The sequence below is a fragment of the Aedes albopictus genome, chromosome 1, assembly GCF_035046485.1.
Source record: "Aedes albopictus strain Foshan chromosome 1, AalbF5, whole genome shotgun sequence".
In the NCBI taxonomy this organism is placed as follows: Eukaryota; Metazoa; Arthropoda; class Insecta; order Diptera; family Culicidae; genus Aedes; species Aedes albopictus.
The window spans coordinates 293,215,873-293,240,003 of NC_085136.1; the positions used below are offsets into that span (position 1 = coordinate 293,215,873).

Genomic DNA, 24,131 nt, shown 5'->3' on the forward strand with positions numbered 1-24,131 from the left:
AGAAATACGGAAAATCCATTAGGAAAAGTGTATTCAATCCGACACCATTCCTGGAGCTACAGGGGTCGTCAGGATTGGATGGCGATAATTAGATTCGCGTGTCCTGCCTGAGATTGACTGAGTTAAATCAATACGTGACATTTCGAACACATTCATAGGCAGCGGCATGGCAAAAGGCAAACGGGATTAATTCCGCTGATGTAGATTTGTATACAACATAAATCACTGATCCTGATCAGTGGAGTGAAAGCGTATGCTCTTTGACATGCATGGAGAAAGTCAATCACTGACTGTCCGTTTGATGGACCTTAATGGATTGATGTTTGATGAGAACTTTTTGGCTACTGATGAAGGATTGGGGATGTTTAAATGTTAGTGGAAACTATTTCAGATAACTGTTTCAATCTTATGGACCCAATATAGGTAGCTCGGCTGTGTGAGCGGATCTGGTGTGATGGTTAGAACACTTGACTATCACGACTATCACGACTATCACTATACAATGTGGGTTCTTCCTTCGGAAGGGAAGTTAAGCGTGGGTCTCAAGATGAACTAGCCTAGGTCTAAAAAAGAAAGCTCAGCTGGTAAACATGCACTCATTCATTATGACCATGCTGAGGTTGTCTGGGCTTCGATACGCGGTCATTCAAGGATCTTTTCGTTATATAAACTTCCTGAATTTCCTTGGGCGTTTCGTGACTGCCAACCGAATGAACAATAAAATAATCGATTGGAAAAGGAAGCTGGCTACTCGATAACATATTACTAAATAAAGAAGCAGGTTATACCACAGTTAGAACGTGAAACTAATAAGAAAAAAAACCCAGATTAATCCACCTAGTGGTGATAGTGCCTTTCTCGTCGAATATGTACTCATGATCTTTCCTTGGTCGGGATACGACTGAGATAGTTTTGCTTCAGAATTTTGGCTTTGCAGTCTTTTGGAGAAATCGATAACACTAATTTATGATTTTTTCCGACGTTTCGGTCCGTATGGGGCTTTTTCAGGGGTGCAATCGGTTAAGGCTTCCTTGTCAAGATGGCTTTGCTAAACTCAAAAATTTCATACGGAAGTTTTGGTATATATTGAGACCGTTCGGTTTGAAACCGTCGTCATGCGGACAATCTACTACCTATCGTGTGGTCTAGAATTCGGTCCCTGTTGTTGTAATCTTCCACTATTGCTTTGTATAGAAAATTTCTGTGCATGGGCCATCATTCCGAAGCATGATCTTTCCGTCGACGTAATCCGAACTGTTCCTGAATCCTGAGAATATTTTATTGAGAAAAGCAATAATTTTCAAAAAAAATTGAAACTTATTAATGGAACATATTCCGACATTATGTTAAACGTATAGACAGAGCTGGAAAATATCAGAATTTTCAGTTGACTGCATGAGCACCTTCACTATCACTGAAGGCCGATCAACATCAAGACGATAGTTACAAGCTAGGATATAACTTCTTTCACAATCACAGATGACTGTACGGTCTTCGACAAAGTTTTTTCTTCACACTTTAGGCTATATTTTATTTTTATAGGTTACAAGATTCATGTAAAATTTGACAAAAAATGCAAGCAATAAATCCATAAAAAAAATCCCAATAGTTTTAGACGCAAAAGAGGATTGAAAAAACTTAGTCCGGGGTTGATGCATACTGTATATTATCCTAGGGTAGGTAATCAAAAGTTGAACCAAATTGTGGTTTTCCGAAGTAGCGCAAATTTTGAGTGATTTTTTCTCTCACATGGAAAAAAATTACTATGGCAAAATCTTATGTACATGAAAGCCACGGGTATAAGCTTTCTGTTTAGTGGTAAAAAGTTTGTATTTGCACCGAATTTCATTGAAAAATTCGATTATTCGTCAACAATGATTTTAATCTTAATTTGAACCAATTTTAATCTTAATTTGAACTACTGGCGGCAGCAGCTCGAGCATCTCCCACAACAGCCAATTTCGTGCTGAACAATAGAAAAACACATGGATCTGCTCATTCCCATAACTATTTTTCATTAGGCAGTGGAATTTCAACTAAGAATGTTCTAAACTCTTCAGGAACTTGGAAACTAAATTTGGATTTTTTTCATCCCCCGAGAGTAAACAAAACAACCACTAGCGCAGTCTGCTGGCCAACACTGGAAGCTAGCCCCCGTTTATTAGTTCAAATTTAGATTACGAATGGTTCAACTTAAGATAACATTGTCCAAGTAAGAATTACTTAAATTTGATAATTTTATGACAAATAATGCGAAATATTATTCGGTTGGTCGATTCTACGATAAATAAGCTTTCATTTCACGTGTTCACATATTGCGTGTAATACAATGCATGAGCTGTACTGCCCTTCTAAGCATATCTGTCCCATGTTGTTTTGCATTCTTATCGTGTTTTTCTCAGTAACAGAGCCATTTGAAGTTAATTTAATATTTTTTTCATTTTGCATCACAAATAAATATTCCACGATTTCGTCAAGCATCTTTCTGACATTGATTTTAATTTGTCACTTGAGTTAGAGCAGTGGGACAGTATGCGTTGAAAAACAACATGGTACAGATATGCTTAGAGCGGCAGTGTACGAGTGCACCGAAAATGTGTTTTCTCTGGGGGAAATGAGTGAAATCATAGTGATTTTTCAATTGCCCGTTTTCCATTACAAAAACGCTTTTTTCAATGCTTTTAAAGTCCATGTTATCAGGTTATATTACGAAAAGCTGTTTAACATCTTTTTCGGGACAATATTTGCCTAAAAAGTACGTCGTTTTAATGAATTTCGAAATGGTTCAAATTAAGATTACAATTTGACTAGTTCAAAGTTTGATTTCTTACCCTACTGTATATTTTGACACCTCAGGGATCTGAAATGGTGTGATTTGTTGAGATTGCTTTAGTACAGACAAACAGACATATCATTTGGAACATATTCATCATCAACTTCGTCACGAAAAAATAATCGCTAAGTGCATCAGGTTGCATTTCACAACTCGCTGCTGGCTTGATGGCGGTAGTGAGTAAACGTCAAACGAACAAAAACGATTTCACGTGTAACTTTACCAAATACCGTATCTAACAAAATCCACGAACGGAGACAATCGAAGGGAAAGTTCGCTGTTCCCGTAGCAACTAATACATTGAGCATTTCAGAAACGTGAAAAACCCGGGTATTTTTTCACAAATCATCCTAAAGGTAAGTGACACAAGTAGCCCTTAACGAAATTCAGCGCCTCATGTGAAAATCTCTTTTTTGTTTACATAGAGTAATGCGGGGCAAAAGTTCGCAGTGGGTCTTACTCTGCGCACGAGTTAAAAACCCAGGCAAACTTGTATGGATTCGACACATTGCATTGACAGGGCAGATACTCGTCAATAAAATCTATCTGATGTATCGCATGCATGGGTTTGGTTCCTTTTGGCACTTGGCTACTTTCGGCGGGACACCCTAGATCGGTTCCGGAACACTATCGATAGTCTTTAAAAAGATCTTAGATGTGGTCTGAGCTTATTTTCTTGCTAATCGTTCATCAAGTAATTCAAATAGCCGCTATTTAATGTTCCGCAGGCATGGGTTTGGTTCTCTTCCACATTTGACTACATCCGGCGGAACACCCGGAATCGGTTCCGGAACACTATCGGTTGATCCAAATATGGTCTGAAACTATTTTCTTGCTAAAGGTTGATCAGGTTGCCTAAAGAGCCGCGATTTGATGCGTCTTGGCTACTTCCGGCAGGACATCTGGAACGGGTTCTGTAACACTACCGGTTCAAATATGATATGAGAATGTTTTCCTGCCTACTGTTCATCAGGTTATCGAAAAAGCCGCTGTTTGATGTGTCGCATGCATGGATTTGGTTCACTTTCATATTTGGTCACTTCTGGCGGAACACCCGGAACCCGTTCCGGAACACTACCGGTTCAGATATGGTCTGAGAATGTTTTCCTGCCTACTGTTCATCAGGTTATCGAACAAGCCACTGTTTGATGTGTCGCACGCATGGGTTTGGTTCACTTTTATATTTCGCCACTTCCGGCAGGACACCCGGAACCTGTTCCGTAACACTACCGGTTCAGATATGGTCTGAGATTGTTTTCCTGCCTACTGTTCATCAGGTTATCGAACATGCCAGTGTTTGATGTGTCGCATGCATGGGTTTGGTTCACTTTTATTTTTGTCCACTTCCGGCAGGACACCCGGAACCTGTTCCGTAACACTACCGGTTCAGATATGGTCTGAGAATGTTTTCCCACCTACTGTTCATCAGGTTATCGAAAAAGCCACTGTTTGATGTGTCGCATGCATGGGTTTGGTTCTAGGGGCCTACATCGTCGAAACCAAAACATGACGCTGAAAGCGAGCGCCCATCAGCATCGGACGAACGCCGACGACGGGAACATTCATAACAACATGCACGCGCTTTGCTGCATCCGCCCTTCTTGTCACTTTCTTCGACGCAACGACGGGTGGCGGCTCATTTTCACACCGACTGGGATTCAATTGAAATTTTCAAATTGTCTAAAATGTATATTTGCTTAATATTTTTATGGGTAATAAACTATTTCAGTAAAATATGCATAGCATACATTAACATTACACAGATTTGACGGTTGTTACACTCATTAATTGAGTTATAACAGAGAAATTCATTCGAAGTCGAACGAGTGTGCGTGAGCTTGTGAGTGCGAAACAAAGTGGCATCTGCGACGACGCAGCAGCGTCGGTTCATCGGTGACGATGACAGTCGGGCTGAGCGACGACGACGGCGCCTTGTTTCCATTGACGATTGAAAACATTGTTTACAAACTTCGCCTGAAAATTTCAATTGAAATTGAAATTGTAGGGCCCTGTTTGGTTCACTTTTATATTTGGCCACTTCCGGCGGAACACCCGGAACCGGTTCCGTAACACTACCGGTTCAGATATGGTCTGAGAATGTTTTCCTGCCTACTGTTCATCAGGTTATCGAAAAGGCCACTGTTTGATGTGTCGCATGCATGGGTTTGGTTCACTTTTATATTTGACCACTTCCGGCGGAGCACCCGGGACCGGTTCCGGAACACAACCGGTTCCGATATGATCTGAGACTATTTTCCTGCTTACCGTTCATCAGGTTATTTAAAATGCCGTGGTTTTATGTGTCGCATGCATGGGTTTGCAGCGTTTTTATATTTGGCCCCTTCCTGGGGTGCCGATCCGGAACACCTAAATAGCCATAACTCCGGAACGGCTGGACCGATCTGAACCATTTTCAATAGGAAACAATGGGACTATATACCGCGTCGAATGAACCATCGGTCGTTGAAATCGGTTGATATTTACTATCTAAAAATGAGGTGACCTTTTTGTACACATACACACACACACACGCACATACGCACACACATACATACACACACACACACACACATACACACACACAGACATCATCTCAACTCGTCGAGCTGAGTCGATTGGTATATAAGACTTGACCCCTCCGAGGGCTCTATAAAATTTTCGTTTTTGGAGTGAACATATAGCCTTTCGGTACACCTTGGTGTACGAGAAAGGCAAAAACGTTGAAGAATAGGATTGTAGAACAATAAAAGAAGAAATGATATAAAGTCAAAATTAAAGCTATGTGACAACCTTGTTTTATCTATTTAAAATAGAACCATTAGAAATATCACATTAATCACTCATTAGACACTACCCATTAAGGAAAAAACTCATCAACAACAGTCGTAACCCATTAGAAAGTCAATGGCTCATAACCTTTCCCATCCAATATTTTCTGCTACCATAAATGAATTTATTGCAGCTTATCGAGACTCCTGTCGTCGTTAAGAAAAGCCAACAAATCCCATAACTCTTGGCCTTGGAGAAACAAGGCCAGCAACAACGACCGTGAATCCCGTGGATAATCTCTAAAGAACCACACACAAAACTTCCACCCATTATTCTCGATGGAAAACAATTCCCACAGCCACTTCCGGTCCACTTCACTCATCGACGCAAGCTCATCGACGACGCGGTGGTGGAGGTTCATTTTACCTTGCTCTATTATTGGTAATCACTCACCAAGGAAAAGGCCAAGGAGCCAATCAGAGCACTCTCCAGACACACACAATAGCCAATAATTTACCCAACTGTGCCGGACGCCCGCCACCGTCTCTCTTCTTCACCACAAGAGCAGAGCAAACAAAAAGTGCGAAATTGTGTTCCGTTCGGCGTCCAACGCCTGACCGTTCGTTACGGAAAACCATCCTAGATTCGCCAAACGATAAATGATAAAGGAAAACTTTTAATTAACTCATGGCGTTATTTTTTTCTCTCGGCCTCGCCTTCAGCAAAGATTAAAAGGTGCTTGGCGCGGCACCTACGTGTTTCGTAGCTATTTTTACAGTTTGCGGGAGTCATCTTTTAACATTTATATTTCGCACCATTTTGTTGGTTTCTCCTGGATGAGTGCAAAGTAGATAAATGAGCAGTCGTGGGATTTGAATAGAACAGTGGCTCTCGACTTCCTACATTTGGTTCACTTCTTTTTGATGTCCCAATGGGTTCAGAGGTGTTTCACAGCATTTCAATGTGTTTCCGGAGGTTTAATTAGAGGTGTTTTTTAGGGTTTTCACGAGGTTTCAGAGATGATTTAGGGAGCTTTGTAGGCTCTCAGGTGGTCAGGTGAATTCTACAAGGATTTAAAAGTGTTCAGGGCACTCAAGTCGTTGCAGGACGTTCCAGACAGATTACGTGGGGCTTCGTAGGCTCTTAAGTGAGTTTCACGAAGGTTTCAGAGGGGTTTCAGAGGCGTTTCGAAGCATTTTCGAGCATTCAATACGTTTTAGGAGGCTTGAAATGAGTTTTGAGGGGCTTCGCAGGCTCTTAAATGAGTTTCACGGTGTGTTCTAGGGCGGTTTCAGAGGCATTTCAAGGCATTTCAAGGCGTTTCAGGGGGCTTTGAGAGTTTTTGGGATCTTTTCAGAATTTCAGGTGAGCTTCTGTGAGATTTTAGAGGCGGTTCTAGACGTTTAATGGGCATTGAGGTTATGTAATCATGAATTTCATTCAAACATCCATGTTATGTAACTATCGACTTATCGGGCTGCAAAACGGTGAGTCGATAAAGGAGAGCGTCCAATATAGCTCTGGTCCTCACAAGTTCCTACACGGGTCAAGCGATGACAAAGACCGCCAGCTAAGAGTTGTGTGCTTAGCTGGTAGTGCAGCCTGGGCACTGTTGTCCTTCTGACTTCAGCTAGATTGAGGAGCTACGTCCCGAGCGTCTGTTCACCAAGGAGGTGCGGTTCAAACAGCGTCTGTTCTGGCATCCAGCGGCTGAGTAAGAAACGCTGCACCACGCCCAGCTAGATCCAAGGTGGTAGCCCCATCAGCGTGGTCGTCCCAGTGTTGGTTGGGACGTTAAACAGAACTGGCACGATGGCCCTCCGGTGAGACAGGAGTGTTGGCGTAGGCCCAATAAGCCACCTGTAAAAATCCCCATTGCGAATAACATAGGAGAAAATACGACTCGATACAATCGGCAAAGACCCACGCGACGAAATAAGGACTACGATTGGAAACTTGGAACATGGAATTGCAAGTCACTAGGTTTCGCAGGATGTGACAGGATAATCTACGACGAACTACATCCCCGCAACTTTGACATCGTGGCGTTGCAGGAACTTTGTTGGACTGGACAGAAAGTGTAGAAAAGCGGGCATCGAGCGGCTACCTTCTACCAAAGCTGTGGCACCACCAATGAACTGGGAACTGGATTTATAGTGTTGGGCAAGATGCGACAACGTGTGATCGGGTGGCAGCCGATCAACGCAAGGATGTGCATGTTAAAAGTTAAGGGCCGTTTCTTCAACTACAGCATCATTAACGTCCACTGTCCACACGAAGGGAGACCCGATGACGAGAAAGAAGCGTTCTACGCGCAATCAGAGCAAACATACGATGGTTGCTCGCCGCGTGACGTGAAAATCGTTGTCGGCGACATGAACGCGCAGGTAGGAAGGGAGGAAATGTACAGACCGGTAATCGGGCGAAACAGCCTGCACGCCGTATCGAATGATAACGGCCAGCGATGCGTAAACTTTGCAGCCTCCCGTGGTATGGTAGTCCGAAGCACCTTCTACCCCCGCAAAGATATCCCTAAAGCCACCTGGAGATCACCCGACCATCAAACAGAAAACCAAATCGACCACGTTCTAATCGACGGTAAATTCTTCTCAGATATAACCAATGTCCGCACATACCGCAGTGCGAATATAGATTCGGATCACTACTTAGTCGCTGTATGCATGCGCTCGAAATTTTCGACAGTTATCTCCACGCGTCGAAGTCGAACGCCGCGGCTCAACATCGAGCAACTTCGTAACGTAGAAGTGGCTCTAAACTACGCGCAGCAGTAAGCAGTGGCCCTACCAACGGAAGAGCAGCTTGGCGCAGCTACACTTGAAGATGGCTGGAGGGACATCCGATCCGCCATAGGTAGTACCTCGGCTACAGCACTAGGCTTCGCGACTCCGAATCACAGAAACGACTGGTACGACGGCGAATGTGAACAGTTGAAAAACTGAGAAGAATGCAGCATGGGCGAGAATGCTGCAACACCGTACGAGAGCGAATGAGGCACGTTACAAACAGGCGCGGAACAGGCAGAACTCAGTCTTCCGGATGAAGAAGCGCCAGCAGGAAGAACGAGATTGCGAAGCGATGGAAGAGCTGTACCGCGCTAAGGACACACGAAAGATCCACGAGAAGCTGAACCGCTCGCGCAGATGCTTTGTGCCACAAGCCGACATGTGTCGAGATAATCACGGGAATATTCTCACGAGCGAGCGTGAGGTGGTCGAGAGGTGGCGGCAGCATTACGATGAGCACCTCAATGACGACGTTGCAAGCACCGAAGGTGGCGTGGTAACAGATCTAGGAGTACAGTACTTTTTCGATTATATCACGAATGAAAAAAATAATCGCGTGATATACTGGAGCGTGATAAAATTGAAATATATTTTTTGCGAGTGTTTTTATTGCTCAAAATACACCTAAATACAAAAAAAAAAAACAAATATAAAACGAACGGAACATCAAACCACCCAATGGAAATTGAATACTTTATGCAGCATTTTGACAAATAAATTTAGCCAACCGCCATTAAAGATCAAGCAGTCTTCCTAGACTGTATTTATGCTGCATTGTAGAGCAGTTTCAAGATATCCCCTCAATGCATCAACTAACTAGTGAAGACAAAATGGAGCCACATGAAATGGAACGCATGAAGTTTGAAATGGCACTCAAAAGATTCCTCGAGTGAGCAAGCAATGAGTTACACACTTTTTTTTATATACCGTGGTCGGTAAATTGACGAAAATATAACAGCTGAATACAACAATTCTGTATTGTTTACCTTTTGCTCCTGGTTTTGACAGTTGGTGTACTGAGCCTCAGTAAAATCGATTACCGAAGCTACCGAAATAGTTCTGCTGTTCTATTTTCGTCAAAATAGTGCTGAACAGGCAATTCAGAATTGAGTGTGTAGCATTTTAAAACTTGAGTATTATTAAAGTTATGTCATCCGTGCTATCGGTATTTGCATGGTAGCAATTGATCATTGATCATTTCGTAACAGCCGTTTAAGTGATTTTAATGGTCTTATTGTGACGAACATTTTTGGATTTTCTTATGCTAGGAATCTTCCTAAACTTTATATGAAGTTGCGAACGGAATTCCATTTAAAGCTTGAATTTTGTCTAACTAACTTTGATTAAAATGCAGTTTTATACAGCTTATCGTTTGTTTGGTAAATATGATGTTTTAAAATGCGATTCTAGATAATCGAGTTCAGCACCCGGTCTGTAATTCCTTATCACCTTTGTCACTGAAACCAGTTAGGATAGAAGCATCAGTTTTGGCCATAATACATATTGAAACCTTTCATAATGGCATATTGGTAGTTTTAATTGGTTAATTTGTCATTTTTTTTCAGGAATGATTTCTCTTAGATTGACCAAAACTGGTGCGCGAACCCTACTAATGTGCAAAAATAGCATTCCTAAGACAATTCATATGCCCTATCTAGTTTGGATTATATATTTGGAAATATTTCTATCAATTATCATAGCGTGATAAAATCGAAAAAAAATCCGTGCTAGAATCGAGAGTGATATAATGGAGCGTGATTAAATAGAACCGTGACAAAATCGAAAAACCACTGTATGTGCACAGGACGAAAGACTTCCGGCCCCTGACCTTTAAGAGATTGAGGAGGAGGTTGGCCGGTTGAAAAACAACAAAGCCGCTGGAGCAGATCAACTACCAAGCGAGCTTCTAAAATACGGTGGAGAAGCACTGGTGAGAGCACTACCCAGTAAACCACACATCGTAATGGGAAATACATTCAAAATCGTATATCTCGCGGTCAGAAATCGAAATCGTAAAAGCCGTTGAATCTTGTGATAAAAATGTCAAGCCCAATTGTATAAAAATCGCTGCTGCGATTTGTTTTGTAGTAAGTTTGTTGTGTGTAGAGCAAGTCATAAATGGCGCTAATTGAAGTCGTCTCTGTTTGCCTACGCTTACAAGTCATATATAATGTTAGTAAGGTTTGGTTGGGAATCGTAATGACTTGATGAACTTCGACAAAATTAAAAAAGCATCCCACTTGCCTTGCTCATCACCGCCTGGCCGCTGATTATGTTTTGGGACATTCTGTCAACCAATAATTATATTCGGGCAATCTTTGGGAGTGTTCATAGTTACCGAATGAAGACATTTGTCTCACAATTATTCCTACATGAGCAGTATTTTTTTCCCGCGACGACGACGCGAACGACGACAACGACGACGACGACGACAACGACGTCGTCGAAACGTACACTCGATGCGGGACTAATGTTGTAAACAAAACATGTCGTAATGAATGCAAATCCAACTCGCTACGAGTTGTATATAAATTGACAACTCATCATTAGGTATGCTATATATCAGTACAGCATTGTAATAAATGGAATCGCAATGACTTAGGAAAAAAATGCAGCCCAATTCTCTTATCAGCATTCATGTAGGAAGACTGGCAAAGGCATGTTTCATGGGTGGTTTAGAAAGCTTAAGTTTATATTGGCCAAAATTTGCGCTCTTCTCAAGGCAGATCAGTTAGTGCAATGGTATGGGCTTAGACTCACAATCTCGAGGTGCCGTGTTCTAGGTTAGGTGTCAACTTTTTTTTTATAACTAATTTTGGACATCGTATTACATATCACCCGAAGTCGTATTCTATTCTTTCGATCGATTATTTGGGACATCGTAATGATGATCATATGAAATCGCCAAATGTCGTCAGAAGTATGTATATGGCCTCCACTTTGGTACGTATATAGCAGTTTTGTGCAGTTTATACGATTAAAAAGGTTCTTATATAATAGTGTATAACACAAATTATACATACCAAAATGTTTACTGGGTACACTGGGTCATTACCAAGATTTGGGAGGAGGAAGTATTACCGGAGGAATGGATGGCAGGTATCGTGTGTCCCATCTACAAAAAGGGCGACAAGTTGGATTGCGGGAACTACCGCGCGATCACACTACTGAGCGCTGCCTACAAGATACTCTCTCAAATTTTATGCCGCCGTCTATCATCGATTGCAAGAGAGTTCGTGGGGCAATATCAGGCTGGATTTATGGGTGAACGCGCTTCAAAGGGTCAGATGTTCACCATCCAGCAGGTGTTGCAGTAATGCTGTGAATACAACGTGCACAATCGATCGAGAACAGCTATGGCAGATTTTGAACTAATATGGATTCCCGGATAAACTGATACGTATGATCAAGGCAACGATGGATCGAGTGATGTGCGTAGTTCGAGTATCAGGGACACTCTCAAGTCTCTTCGAATCTCGCAGAGGATGACGGTAAGGTATAATGATCTTTCATGCTTGCCTTTTCGTATTGCTTTCGAGGGTGTAATAAAGAGAGTGGGGATAAACATGAGTGGAAAGATTTTCACGAAATCTGTTCAGCTGCTGATATTGATATTATGATGATATTGATATTATAGCTTGCAAATTTGAGACGATGGATGAAACGTACATCTGACTACAGGATGAGGTCAGGCAACCTAATTGGCATTATGACATTATGGCAAACGGTGCTAGGGAGGAATTACCGCACCCGCCACCCAGAGTTTCTATCGCAGTGATAAAATCGAGGCGGTTGAAGAATTTGTGTACTTGGGCTCACTGGTGACTGTGGACAACTTCACCAGCAGAGAAATTCAGAGACGCATTGTGGCAGGAAATCGAGCTTACTTTAGACTCCGCAGAACTCTACGATCGAACAAAGCTTGCCGTCACACAAAATTAACTATCTACAACACGCTGGTTAGACCGGGAGTCCTCTAAAGGCACGAAACATGGACCCTACGTGCAGAGGACCAACGTACCCTTGGAGTTTTCGAATCGAAGGTTTTGCAAAAGGAAGACGGGACTTGGAGACGGTGAATGAACCACGAGTTGCATCAGCTGCTGAGAGAACTATCTACCGCGGAAATCGGAAGAGTAAGGTGGGCGGATCACGTCATCAGGATGACGTATAGAAATCCGATTAAAATAGTTCTTGAGGGCCATCGGACTGGTACAAGAAGACGTGGTGCGCAGTGAGCTAGGTGGATCGATCAAGTCTAGGACGATTTGCGGACCCTTCGCAGAGTGCGGAACTGGAGATGCACAGCCGTGGGCCGAGTCAAATGGAGATGACTCCTACGTACAGCAGAAGATACTTTACACTTTGGTTGCCCGTTAAGGTAAGTAAGGCGTACAAATGTGTTCCAAGGCATTTGATTTGGGCATTTGATGACGTTCCAGAGAGTTCTAAGAGGGGCGTTTCAAATTGATTTATTGCGTTTCAGGGTGTTTCAGCAGGTTTATTGGAGGTGTTTTTGGGGATTTCAGGAGGTTCTTAGTAGACTCACAGGTGGTCAGGTGAGTTCTACTATGATTTCAGGGGGTCTCGGAGACGTTTCAAAGCATTAATGGAGGTTTAAGTAGTTTCAGGACATTTCAGAGGGGTCTTATGGGGCTTTGCATTCTCGAAAGTGAGTTTCTCGGAGTTTTCAGAGGCGTTTCAGGAGGTTTTTGAGAGGTTCTAGTGCACTTTTCAGGTCCTCAGGTGAGCTTCAGGGGGATTCCAGGAGGATTTCATGGGTGTTGAGGCTGTGCAATAATGAACTTCATTCCAACACCCAAGTTATGTTAGTACGTTAGGGTGCCTGTACCAGTTATCGCACTACCTAAGAAAAACTATTTCTACGAAAATAAGAAGAAGAATAGTTAGTTTTCATACTCTACAGGAAAAATATAGAAACGGGTCCAAAACTACTTTTAGTATTTTTTACGGCGTATGCCAATGATAGGAACCCTGTACCAGTTATGAATACATTTGTTAATTTGTGTTCCACTTCGCACTATTTACATTCATTCCTCATGGAATTAGCCATAACTGGTACACTATGGCGAAAAAGGGTGCAAGGAAGCTGAACATTTACGGAAAATGATTTATTTCTATCATAATTTGAGCAAATTTTGAAGTTTTAATTATTGCAACCATCTTTTGTCTGCGTGATGTGTTGTTCACATTTTTTTCTTGTTGATTTGCAATCAGAGGTTGAAAATCGATTATGACAAATTTGAGGTACTATAACCATAACTGGTACACTGAGTGTAGATGACTTATGCACAAGAAAGTTTTTGGAAAAACTTTAGTTCCAGCAGCTAAAGTATCCAATCCTTCAGTTGCATCATGTCGATAATAATACCAGCTGTGCAACTGGGCGTTGCATTCTAGTTTGTTGTCTAGTTTCAGGTTGGTTTGGCAGCAGTTCCATACTATCTTTAACGATGATCACTTTCTGGTGTTCGTCATTTGGCCGAGGTTGTCTAATAGTATGCAAGGTCGTCATAAAGTTAGGATGCCGTCCGAGTCACCGACGACCAGCACAAGGTTACTAATATTGTCACAGCCTCGGCAGAAAAAAAAAACAGAATACTGAGTAAGGAGGCTGGAGGACATTTCTATAGTGCGGCTATGGATGCTGAAGCAGACCCGTCCCGCCAACTTGGAGCCGTCGGTGTATCATGGGATTGTACTGCTTCCGGAAACGGGTCTTAATGTTTTGAGCTCCCTGGGATTTCTTTGCTCACCAGCTTCTTGGTTTGATCAGGTTGAGTCCGATATCAAGTTATCATGGCCTGTCCATAAACCACGTAGACTTTTAGGGGGAGGGGTCTGGCCAAAATCTACGCTCCATAAAAATTTCGAAAATTTCTCCATAAAAATTTCGAAAATTTTTATGGACAAAAGTCTACGAGGGCGGCGGGGGGGTTCTGAAATGACCCAAAAAAATCTACCTAGTTTATGGACAGCGTCTCAGTCTCTTCCAGGAAGCAAGTCTACCCGACTTCCTGGGTCTTATCGAGAAAAACTGACATGACGGTGCGATTTGTGACGTCCAGAGTGGCTTCGTACCGGCAAGGTAACACACCACTTCTCTGAGCAAGCTGTCCAGAGATTGCTCGGACGGTATTGTTGTCGATCGGCGCAAGTGTTTAACTAGGTTTTCCTGTGCTCGGCTGGTATTCTTGATTCCATTGAAGAGGCGACTTTAAATCACAGCATCGGCCACGTCGCGTCGCGGATATACTGCGGAAGACTGCGGATCAAGTTCACGGGTAGAAATCCGGAACCCGAAACTGGCAAAATGCTTCATGAAAGGGCGATAAATAGTACACTGCATCATGACGAAAATTTATGAAATCATAAGGCTTATTCATGGAACTCGTACATATAGTATTAAGAAGATTTCTGTGACGTTGCAATGGACGATTCAGAGCGTCTCAGGAGCCTTTAAAGGAAAAGAGGTTTCAGAGGCATTTCAAAGAGTTTCAGGAGCGTTCCAAGGGGGTTCAGGCGGCATATCAAATTGATTAGGATGATTTCAAGGGCGTTCCAATTGGACCACGACGGTTTTAGGGACGTTTCGAGCATTTCAGGTAGTGTCGTATCAGAGGGGCTTTAGGAACATTCTCCGAAACCACCAAAAACGCACCAGTATCGCCTCCAAAACCTGCCTTCGAAACCCTCTCAGACCCCCAAAAGGCCCCTGAAATCTGCTCCGAAAATTAATGTCCTCATATTCTCACACTTTCAGTTCTCGAATTACCTCCATGACTTTTTTTTTTGTAGTTATCGGAACCGCTTTGAACCTTGGACTTCAAAACTCCAGGTCTTCAATTCGAAACTGGTATTTTTTTTTGCCGGAAGCCCCTAGGAGCCCCTGAAATGCCCCTGATACCACCTAAGGCGCCCTGGAGAACCCCTCCTCCAAATTCAAAGTACCCTTCTTAAACCTCCTGAAATCCCTCAAATGCCCATGAGATTATCCAGAACCCCTTGAGACTCTTGCGAACCCAGAACGCCCCTGAGGTCTCCTGGTACACTCTGGCACCCGCTCAAATTCCTTCGAAACCTCTGAAACGCCCCTGAGACCTCCCGGAACTCCTCTAGAAGTCGCTTGAGACCCCTTGAAGCACCCTGAGGCCCCCTGGAGCACCCTTGAGACCATATGAAACGCGCCTGAGACACCCGGAGGCGCCCCTGGAACCCCTTCAAGCCCCCTGAGAGTACCTGAAATCCTTTTAAACGTTCCTGAATCCACTTAGGAACTCCTGAAATGCAGCTGCAACTTCCCTTTTCTTGCCCTTATAAGCGTCCCCTGGCCAGCCTTGACCTAGCTACTGTTATTATTTCATTTTCCTAGGCACAATATTAGTTCTGAGTAGCTCGACTTCAATTCGTCCCAGTCGGAGTCCTTGCTAGCGGTAACAATGCCATCAAAGGAGTCGTTTGTTTGAGGGTTTTTCTTTTTGGCCATGGCCGCTTCCCGGGCCTCGTAGTTCCGTCGAGCTCCTGGGAACGATATACCATCGTCGCTTACTGGTGTGGCCGAAGGTTCAACGGCGCAGTATCATAACGTCCGAGGCCATAATGTCCCAGGACTTTATGGCGCATTTTTTCGGGGCATAACGTCCAAACATGTAAGTGTGTCACAAATTCCAAGGAAAGAAGGCACATAGGATATTATGACGCACCCAAACTTTTGGATGTTATTTCGCAAAAAAAAACGCGACTTAATGACCGGGACAGTATGGCCTCGGACGTTGTGATCCGGCCCCGGTTCAACAGCGGAAACACAGCATCAGAGAGGACTAGTAGTTTCTAGTCCACTCCAAATGAATATATTCCGGGATAACCTTGCCGATGATTGTCAAGGTGCTTACCAGGAAGTTGACAAGATAGTCAGGTTTTCGGGCTATACGACTTCGTGTTGCCTGGGTATGTGCATCCATTTTCTCTTCAGATTATTCCTGGAAACACTCATCAGTGTTCGAATCCCCGGAAAGGAACAAAATGGGAAAGGAACCAGGCAGCTGATTCAAACCAACCAAAATATTTTATGCTCCTGAACGTTGACCAAACGTATCCCTTGGACTTTACCATTCCACTAACAACTCCCAAATTCAAGAATGTAGAGGTCTCTTTGTACTTTCTTTGGTATTTAACAAATCCTCCCTCAGCTGCCACAAGGACGTAAACAGGGCAGCTCTCGGCCTCCGTCAATCTTGCCTAAGAGTCAGAGATTAGTCCTATTGGTGCTTTGGTAACGAACGGGAAGGAGTTAACCCTCTTAACAGTGGTCCAGAACTGTTCCACCTACGAATTTGTGCGACTTGCTTAACCCTCGAGCAGTCGCGTCTTCGACTACCTGCAGCGACGCCACGCTCACGTTGTATACCATAAGTGTGCGTTTTCCATGGTGCGTGTACTCAGTACACGACGTGACCGCTCTAGGGTTAATGCTAATTCTAATGCTAAATACTCATCAATGTTCGGATGACCTCTCATTGTAGACCGGGAGAGGATCAATAGGTGTAGCAGTGTAGCATCTAGCTAAATCGAGAAAAACAACTGATTTATCGGCCAAGTTATTCAAGGAAGAGAAAATCTATGAAGAAAAATCGAACATATTAGTCACTCTGGTATGATACTCAGCATTCGTTAACATATTAAGAACAAACGTCTTGGAGTTTCAGTTCCACATTGCACCAGAATCATATATGCACAAATCTTAAAGAAATAAACTTCGAACGATAGTGTTATTCTATTTTCTCTTTACTCACTTGCAATAAGCTTAAAATAAGAAGAAGCGGAACACTGGTTTAGTAAATAATGAGATTTGTGCGCTGAATATGTTCAAAAGCCGACCATTGTAGTGGGCATTATGAGATTCTAACGGGCTCGTCCATATAGACTTGTTTGAAAATTGAGTTTCTGTCAGCTATTCTTAAAATAGAATTTGACATCGTCAACTGGGTGTACATCTTTCCAAGCCAAAGTTCCATTTGAGTTTAGTGCACCGGTTGAAATACACTGTAATTTAACAAGGATGTCAACAAATTCATTATTATTAATTTACCTTGGACCATTGAAATAATTGGGTTCGCTTTACAATGAATCAAATTAATTGCTATTGTGCAAGTCTGATAAATGGTGCTGATTACAACGAACGGTATCCCCCTACCTAACCGACCGACCCACTATCTCACAGCGCCATTTGCACAATTCATGTTCTAATTAAACTTGAACATCCGGAAGAATAATGACTCCGAGGTTCTGTAGTGCAAGCGACATAATTAATGAACAAGTGGCCAACAGCCGCCCAAGTTTGCCTCCGTTCCACCGCTGCTTAACTGACACCGTTTCCGTTTCTATCTCTCTCCAACAGCTACTTTGCCATCGTGCGGCCCCTCGAGTACCCGCTGTACATGACGCACCGGACGGTCGGTTTCATGCTGGCCAACGTGTGGATGCTGCCGGCGTTGATCTCGTTCACGCCCATCTTCCTGGGGTGGTACACGACGGCCGAGCACCTGGAAACGCTCAAGGACAACCCGGAGATGTGCGTTTTCGTGGTCAACAAAGCGTACGCACTGATTTCCAGCTCCATCAGCTTCTGGATACCGGGCATCGTGATGGTGACGATGTACTACCGGATATTTAAGTGAGTAGATTGGGGCGGGGTGGGGACGACGGTTTGTTGTGACGAATGGTGTTTGCTTTCAATTAAAAAGTCATGGTTGATGACAGTGTGATTACCGTGAGCGATGGGAAAGCTACAAGTGTTAAATATTAAAGGCATGAGTATTTTTTTGCTTGAAATGTGTTCCCTAAGATAAAATACGAAACAAAAAAAAAAATCTAATTACACTTTCCTTTCCAGGGAAGCCGTCCGGCAGCGGAAGGCCCTCAGCCGGACCAGTTCGAACATCCTGCTGAACAGTGTTGCCATCAACAACTCGAACACGCTGCACGCCAACTACCACCGCAGCCACCATCTGCGGGCGAGCGATTGCGACCTGGGGATGGACTCGAAGGACATTCAGCACGACACGCACAGCGAGATGAGCGACCTGGATGTAAGTAGACACTGTGCACTAGAAATACTCCTACACGTGTGGAGCAAATTTTCTCCTGAGGGATCTAACTAGCAGGAAGCCTAAACTGTTTATGAATTCTGCTCACGTAGCAAAGCCCTATGAGATCATAAACACACATACTCAAGCGTGCATATCGATCGGCCGACTGGTTGGTCACAATAGCAAACAAGTTTATTTCAAGTGTATTAATTGCTGAACAGTGAGTCACAATCAAACAGACGAATGAGTCAAAATCTATCCATTCTCTGCTTTATGAAAGCTAAACGTTCCATTTCCGCATGTTTTCCAAATTTCAAAGGTTCTAATTGCCTAACAGTGTGCGGTAACTTGTCAGGGGTCATAGCCTAACAGACGAATGTGTTTAAAAATCTCGTTCCTCAACTTTTAAAGTTGAGCTTATTTGAACCCGTTAACGCCTAAAGTGTCTCATAATGTGAATCTTTACACAAATTTGTTTTGATTTAGTTATATTTTAATAAAATTAACATGCTTTCATTGAAAAACTGGAAGTCTAAGGTGTTGTTCCAAAAAATATTGCAATATGGGTCCTCATCTTCTGATAATTACTTCAAGTTCGATTTCAGGACCACTTTTTCAAAAAGAATAGGAAAATTACTGTTAGATTACATTATGGCTTTTACAGAAATGTATATGTCTGTGTCAAAAAAAAAACAATATAAAACAAATGAATTTTTTTCTTACATTTCCACTCTCGTTTGATCTAATCCAAAGTTTTTTATTCAGCGAGACAATGCTGAGAGTGTCTGTGTTCGATTGCTGATCGTTCCAGTATCTTTTCATAAAGAAGAATCCGTAAATGACGTTGCCTTTTTTTTCATCAATTTTTGATTCTCCTGCCCATATTTTTTAGTGACACATGGGTCATGCCGCGCCAAGTGACCGACCGCTTGCAATCGACCATCGCGGATGTGAACTAAATTTGGCTGAAACATTTGTTTAGATGGAAAAAGAAAAAAATCCCAATTTTGGTGCCGATCGAATCACCCCTCGTTTTGGCCGATATGAAAATTATCCTCTCTTTCTTTTATTTTTATCATTGAAACAATTGCACATACACATTTTCGACCTTCAGCTTTTTTGAAGGAAATCGTTCAGGGAATTCAGAAAAAAATATTTTTAATACAGTATTGCCAAATATCATATTTTTCAATTTTAAAACTCAAAATGGATTTTTCACAAAATACGTATATTTTGATTTTAAAAATTTTGATTCCATCGTGTTTATCAGATGTTTCTCGATCAAAAAAGCTTTACTCCCAGAGTAATTAGCGTCATTCCTGATATATAGCGTTTTTAAGAAAAGGTATTCATTTTTTTTATATAAAATATAATATAAAATCAGGTGCAATTAATAAAATTCGTAAAAAAAACATTGCCCGATGTCATGTACAGACGTTTTGTGCTGATTTGAATAATATCGAGTATAAAAAGGATTAAAAATGTGACAGTGTTGCCAGTTTACCTATTTTTATTATACCATGAAACCTAACCTTCAAGTGTTTGACAATGTACAGGTTATTCTGAAAAATCGCACCATGTGTGTTTCAAGATGTGTGAGTAAGATAAAACAATACACATCTTCTTCTCTAACAACCTTGTTGTTGACCTTTTCTTCACAGATAAACAGACGTTACACCCCAAGCAACACGACTTGTTTCAAAGCCAATAACAACAACCTTAGCGCAATATATTCATTGTCCGTATTATAGACGATAGAACACAATTGCTTCTTCTTTGAAACCCAAAAAGCGCAGATTCTAAATCGTTATGCAACTTGAATGAGAGGAAATAATAGAAATAAAAAAGATTTTGTCCAGACTCGAACCATGGATACTAGGAGTATTAACTACTCGCCTTACTTAGTACACCAAACGCTCTGTGAGAGACCACCATAAAAGCTGATGTTACTTTTTACTTCGTTGCACCTTCTTTGTCACTAGTTGAAAAACTGTCAAAATGAAAAGACGCGCAAGTTTTTCGCAACACATTTGGAACATAATCTGAACAAACAAACCAGAGTTAGATGTTCCATGATTGTAACGTAGCACATTTAATGCAAGCTAACTGTTTTATCACTTGTGAGGAATATGTAAGCTCCGCCTCCACGAAACGATGTCAAACACGATATATTTGGTGATTTCTAAGAAACAAAGCCGAACCTTGACGAAATTCGGAGTTTTAATGCAACTCAATTGACAAGATGGAAGTTGCGTGTGCTTTCAGTGCAACTCATTTAGACCAAAGCATAGAAAGCCACATTTTGGATGATGTTGCGGGTGCTGCTTGGGAACTAGAACAATTTTCGTGAAAATCCATCACCTAGGTGGTGGAAATGTTTCACGATACACTGCATTGTGCAATATCGTCAACAGAAGGCACTAGTGTGAAACGTCAAACGCATAGAAAAACGATGCGCGCACCTCTGGTTGTGAAAACTACAACTATGAAGGTTTAAAATGAACGTTAAAACCGTGGTCGATGGAAATTTCACCAATGTTACGTCTGTTTTTTCTGGTTTATGGTCCTAGCTGACAAAATGACCCAATAATTGACAGTTATTGTTAGTTTGATAGTTATCAATAAAAAAAATAGGTATATTGCAAAAGTGAGGATACATTGTTAAAATATAAAATGTTTCTATTGTGAAATTCATTTCAATTGGTGTTTTATTTGTTTCAACAATAAAATGAAATAATTGTGGAAGAAATTGTTAACAAAATCAAGTTTGAAAATTAAATTTGAAATGATTTTTGAAAGTTTGTTCTAGCAAAAATTTCACTTGAAAGGCGCCACCCCTAAATATCAACCGAAATAGCTGATTTTTGTACAGCTGACTTATTTCGACTAGTAGATCACTTTCCACTTGGGAAATCATATATCGGAGAGATTTTTTGAAATAAGCCCCACCCTATTCTTTGGTTCCTCCAGAAATTTTTTCATGGATTTCTTTAGGAATCAAAAATTTCTTTAAATACTTCGAAGATTCCTTCAGAAATTCTTTCAGGGATTCTTTAAGAAACTTCTCTGGAGAATCCTTTAAAAATTCCTTATAATATTACTTCATGAATTTGTCCAAAGATAATAAGTTCAAGGAAATCTTCTAAAATTCCAAAGTTATTCGACAGATTCCTTCAGAAATTACTCCAGGAACTCGGTCTTAAAATCTACCAAGATTTCCCACATGAATTCCCATGAAAGTTTGTTGTTTTTTTTTTTCAAAAAACTCGATTCTATCAGAAATTTTTCCAGGGCTTTCTTCAGGAATTCTCTCTCCGATAACTTTTCTAAGTAGATATCAATAGGTTCCTTTTGAAACATAACCAGGAATTACTTAAAAAGTTCTTCTTGGGATTCATTGAAAAAATTCTTCAGATATTTATCTAGCAATTGCTTCAGAATTTTCTACTGGGATTTATTTTAAAACTCTTTCAAAGATTTTTCAATAAATTCTTCCAGTTTCAGCTTCAATTCTTCAGACAATTTTCCAGCTATCGCTTCAGAAATATGTTAAGGTGTTTTTTAAGGAATTCCCCCAGAAATTTGTTCAGTAATTACTCTTGGGATTCTGTTGAACATTTCCAGAAATTTATTCAGGTATTCATCTACAAATTCCTCCAGAGATTTTTGCATTTTTACTTTCAGTGATTCAGGCAGGATCTCCTTCAGATATTCCTGTGGAAGTTAACCTAGCAAACATTCCTGCTGTAAAACAACTCTTATGCAAACTTTAGCTTAAGAAACTCTTGTTCAGCTACTTATATTTCTTGGAAAAACAATGATTTATTCAGAATTTCCTCCAGATATTCCTCAATGTATTAACCCATTTTCTGTAAAGATGACTCCACTAATTTCTCCATATTTTTCAAAGACATCTATTCAAATATATTTCCTAGAAATTTTCACGGAAATTTCAAAAGACTTGATTCTTGGGATCTATGCAGACGCTTGTTCATGCGTTTCATTGAAGGATTTTTCCAGAAAATATATTCTTAAATAAATTCTACAGGAATTGTTGAGCAGGTTTTTGGAAAAAAATAAATCTTACAGAATACATGAAGGAAGGCTTGAAGAAATACAAGGTAATGCCTGGAGAAATACATGAAAGAACTACTGGAGAAATCCTTGGAGGAACTTACATGTTTTTTTAGATAAAATTTCAAATAAACTCCACAAATAAATGGATTAGTATCTGATTGAATGTTTGAAGAAATTGAAATAATAACGTCTGAAGAAAAAACTCGGAGAAAATTTCTGAATTTTTAAAAGAAAACCCTGGCGGAATTTCTGAAAATAATCTCAAAATCTTTGTGAAAAAATTCCCTTGGAATTGCGTTTATTGAATAAACTTTTCTTCTAGTGTCACCCCTAGAGAAATTTCTAGAAGATTTTCTGGACACATTTTTATTTTTCTTTTCTCTTTTATTTCAATTTATTCGTGAATTTTAACGTATGCTAAATTTTCAAACAAATTTCTTGAATAATTTTCGGAGAAATCCTAAATAAAAACTCCTGAAAAAAAAAATCTGAAAATATATCTGGTGAAATTCTGCGAGAATCTTCTTACTGTAAACATTTCAGAGAATTTTCGATATGTTTACTGGTATATTTCCAGGGGGTTTTAAATGGTTTCTGGGTGTTAAAAATAAGCGTGTAGGAATCTCAGGATGTTTTAGGAGAGAATAGGTTTCTGAGAATTTTCTGGAAGATTCTTGGGAGTTTAAGAAAGTTTCTGGATGTCTCAAGGGTACTCGATAAAGGGGATTTCAAGGCAATTCAAGTATGTATCTGTGAGCTTCAGAGGAATTCCCGGGGTTTTCACGGGGCTCGCATGGGTTTCCGAAATGCTCATGAATATGTCAGAGGGGTTTAATAGGTTTGAAGACGTTTACAGAGGGTTTCAAATGGTTTCAGATTGCTTCAGGAGATTCCAGGAGGTTTCAGGAGAGTTGCCAGGGATTTTATAGAAGTTTTATGGTGGTTTAGAATACCAGCTTCGGGGACTTTAAAAGGGGTTTTAGGGAGAAATTGAATAAGATTGGATGGCTCATACTAAGTCTTATTCATACTCATACAAACGTTGTTCGCAGGACCTTAAATGATTTCAAGAAATATTAGTAGATCAACTCATGCTTGAGAAGTTCTTGGATACCTTTCGACAATTCAATAAGGTCACCATGCCTCCCTCCTTCATTCTGCGCTTATGGAAATTCGAGTGTTATTATAAAAAATAATATGAGACCAAATTTAGAAAAATAGAAGCTAGTAGCTAGGAGAAAGACATTTGATTATAAATATTGGAAGCCATAGACTAGAAGATCCATGCCAGAAACTCGCAAGGCGCTGTCCATAAACTACGTAGACTTTTTTTCGGCCATCTCAGACCCCCCCTCCCCCCTCGTAGACTTTTGTTCATACAAAATTTTTGAAATTTGTATGGAGCGTAGACTTTGGCCAAACCCCCCCGTCCCCCCGTCAGAGTCTACGTAGTTTATGGACAGGCCCCAACTAGAAGCTATATGGCGGAAGTTAGAAGCTATAAACTAAGGATTAGGGCAGAGGTAAAAAACTGGAAAC

General features: G+C 41.2%; 1 protein-coding gene across 2 annotated transcripts in view; it reads left to right on the top strand.

Annotated features, from left to right (window-relative positions):
- LOC109431331 (serine-rich adhesin for platelets-like) overlaps positions 1 to 24,131 on the top strand; it is a 339,832-nt gene that overhangs the window by 165,863 nt on the left and 149,838 nt on the right. For both annotated transcript variants that reach the window (XM_062847009.1, XM_062847010.1), the window contains exons 5-6: positions 17,825 to 18,100; positions 18,320 to 18,515. In XM_062847009.1, coding sequence (XP_062702993.1) covers positions 17,825 to 18,100; positions 18,320 to 18,515 — 472 coding nt within the window. The remainder of the gene's footprint in view (positions 1 to 17,824; positions 18,101 to 18,319; positions 18,516 to 24,131) is intronic.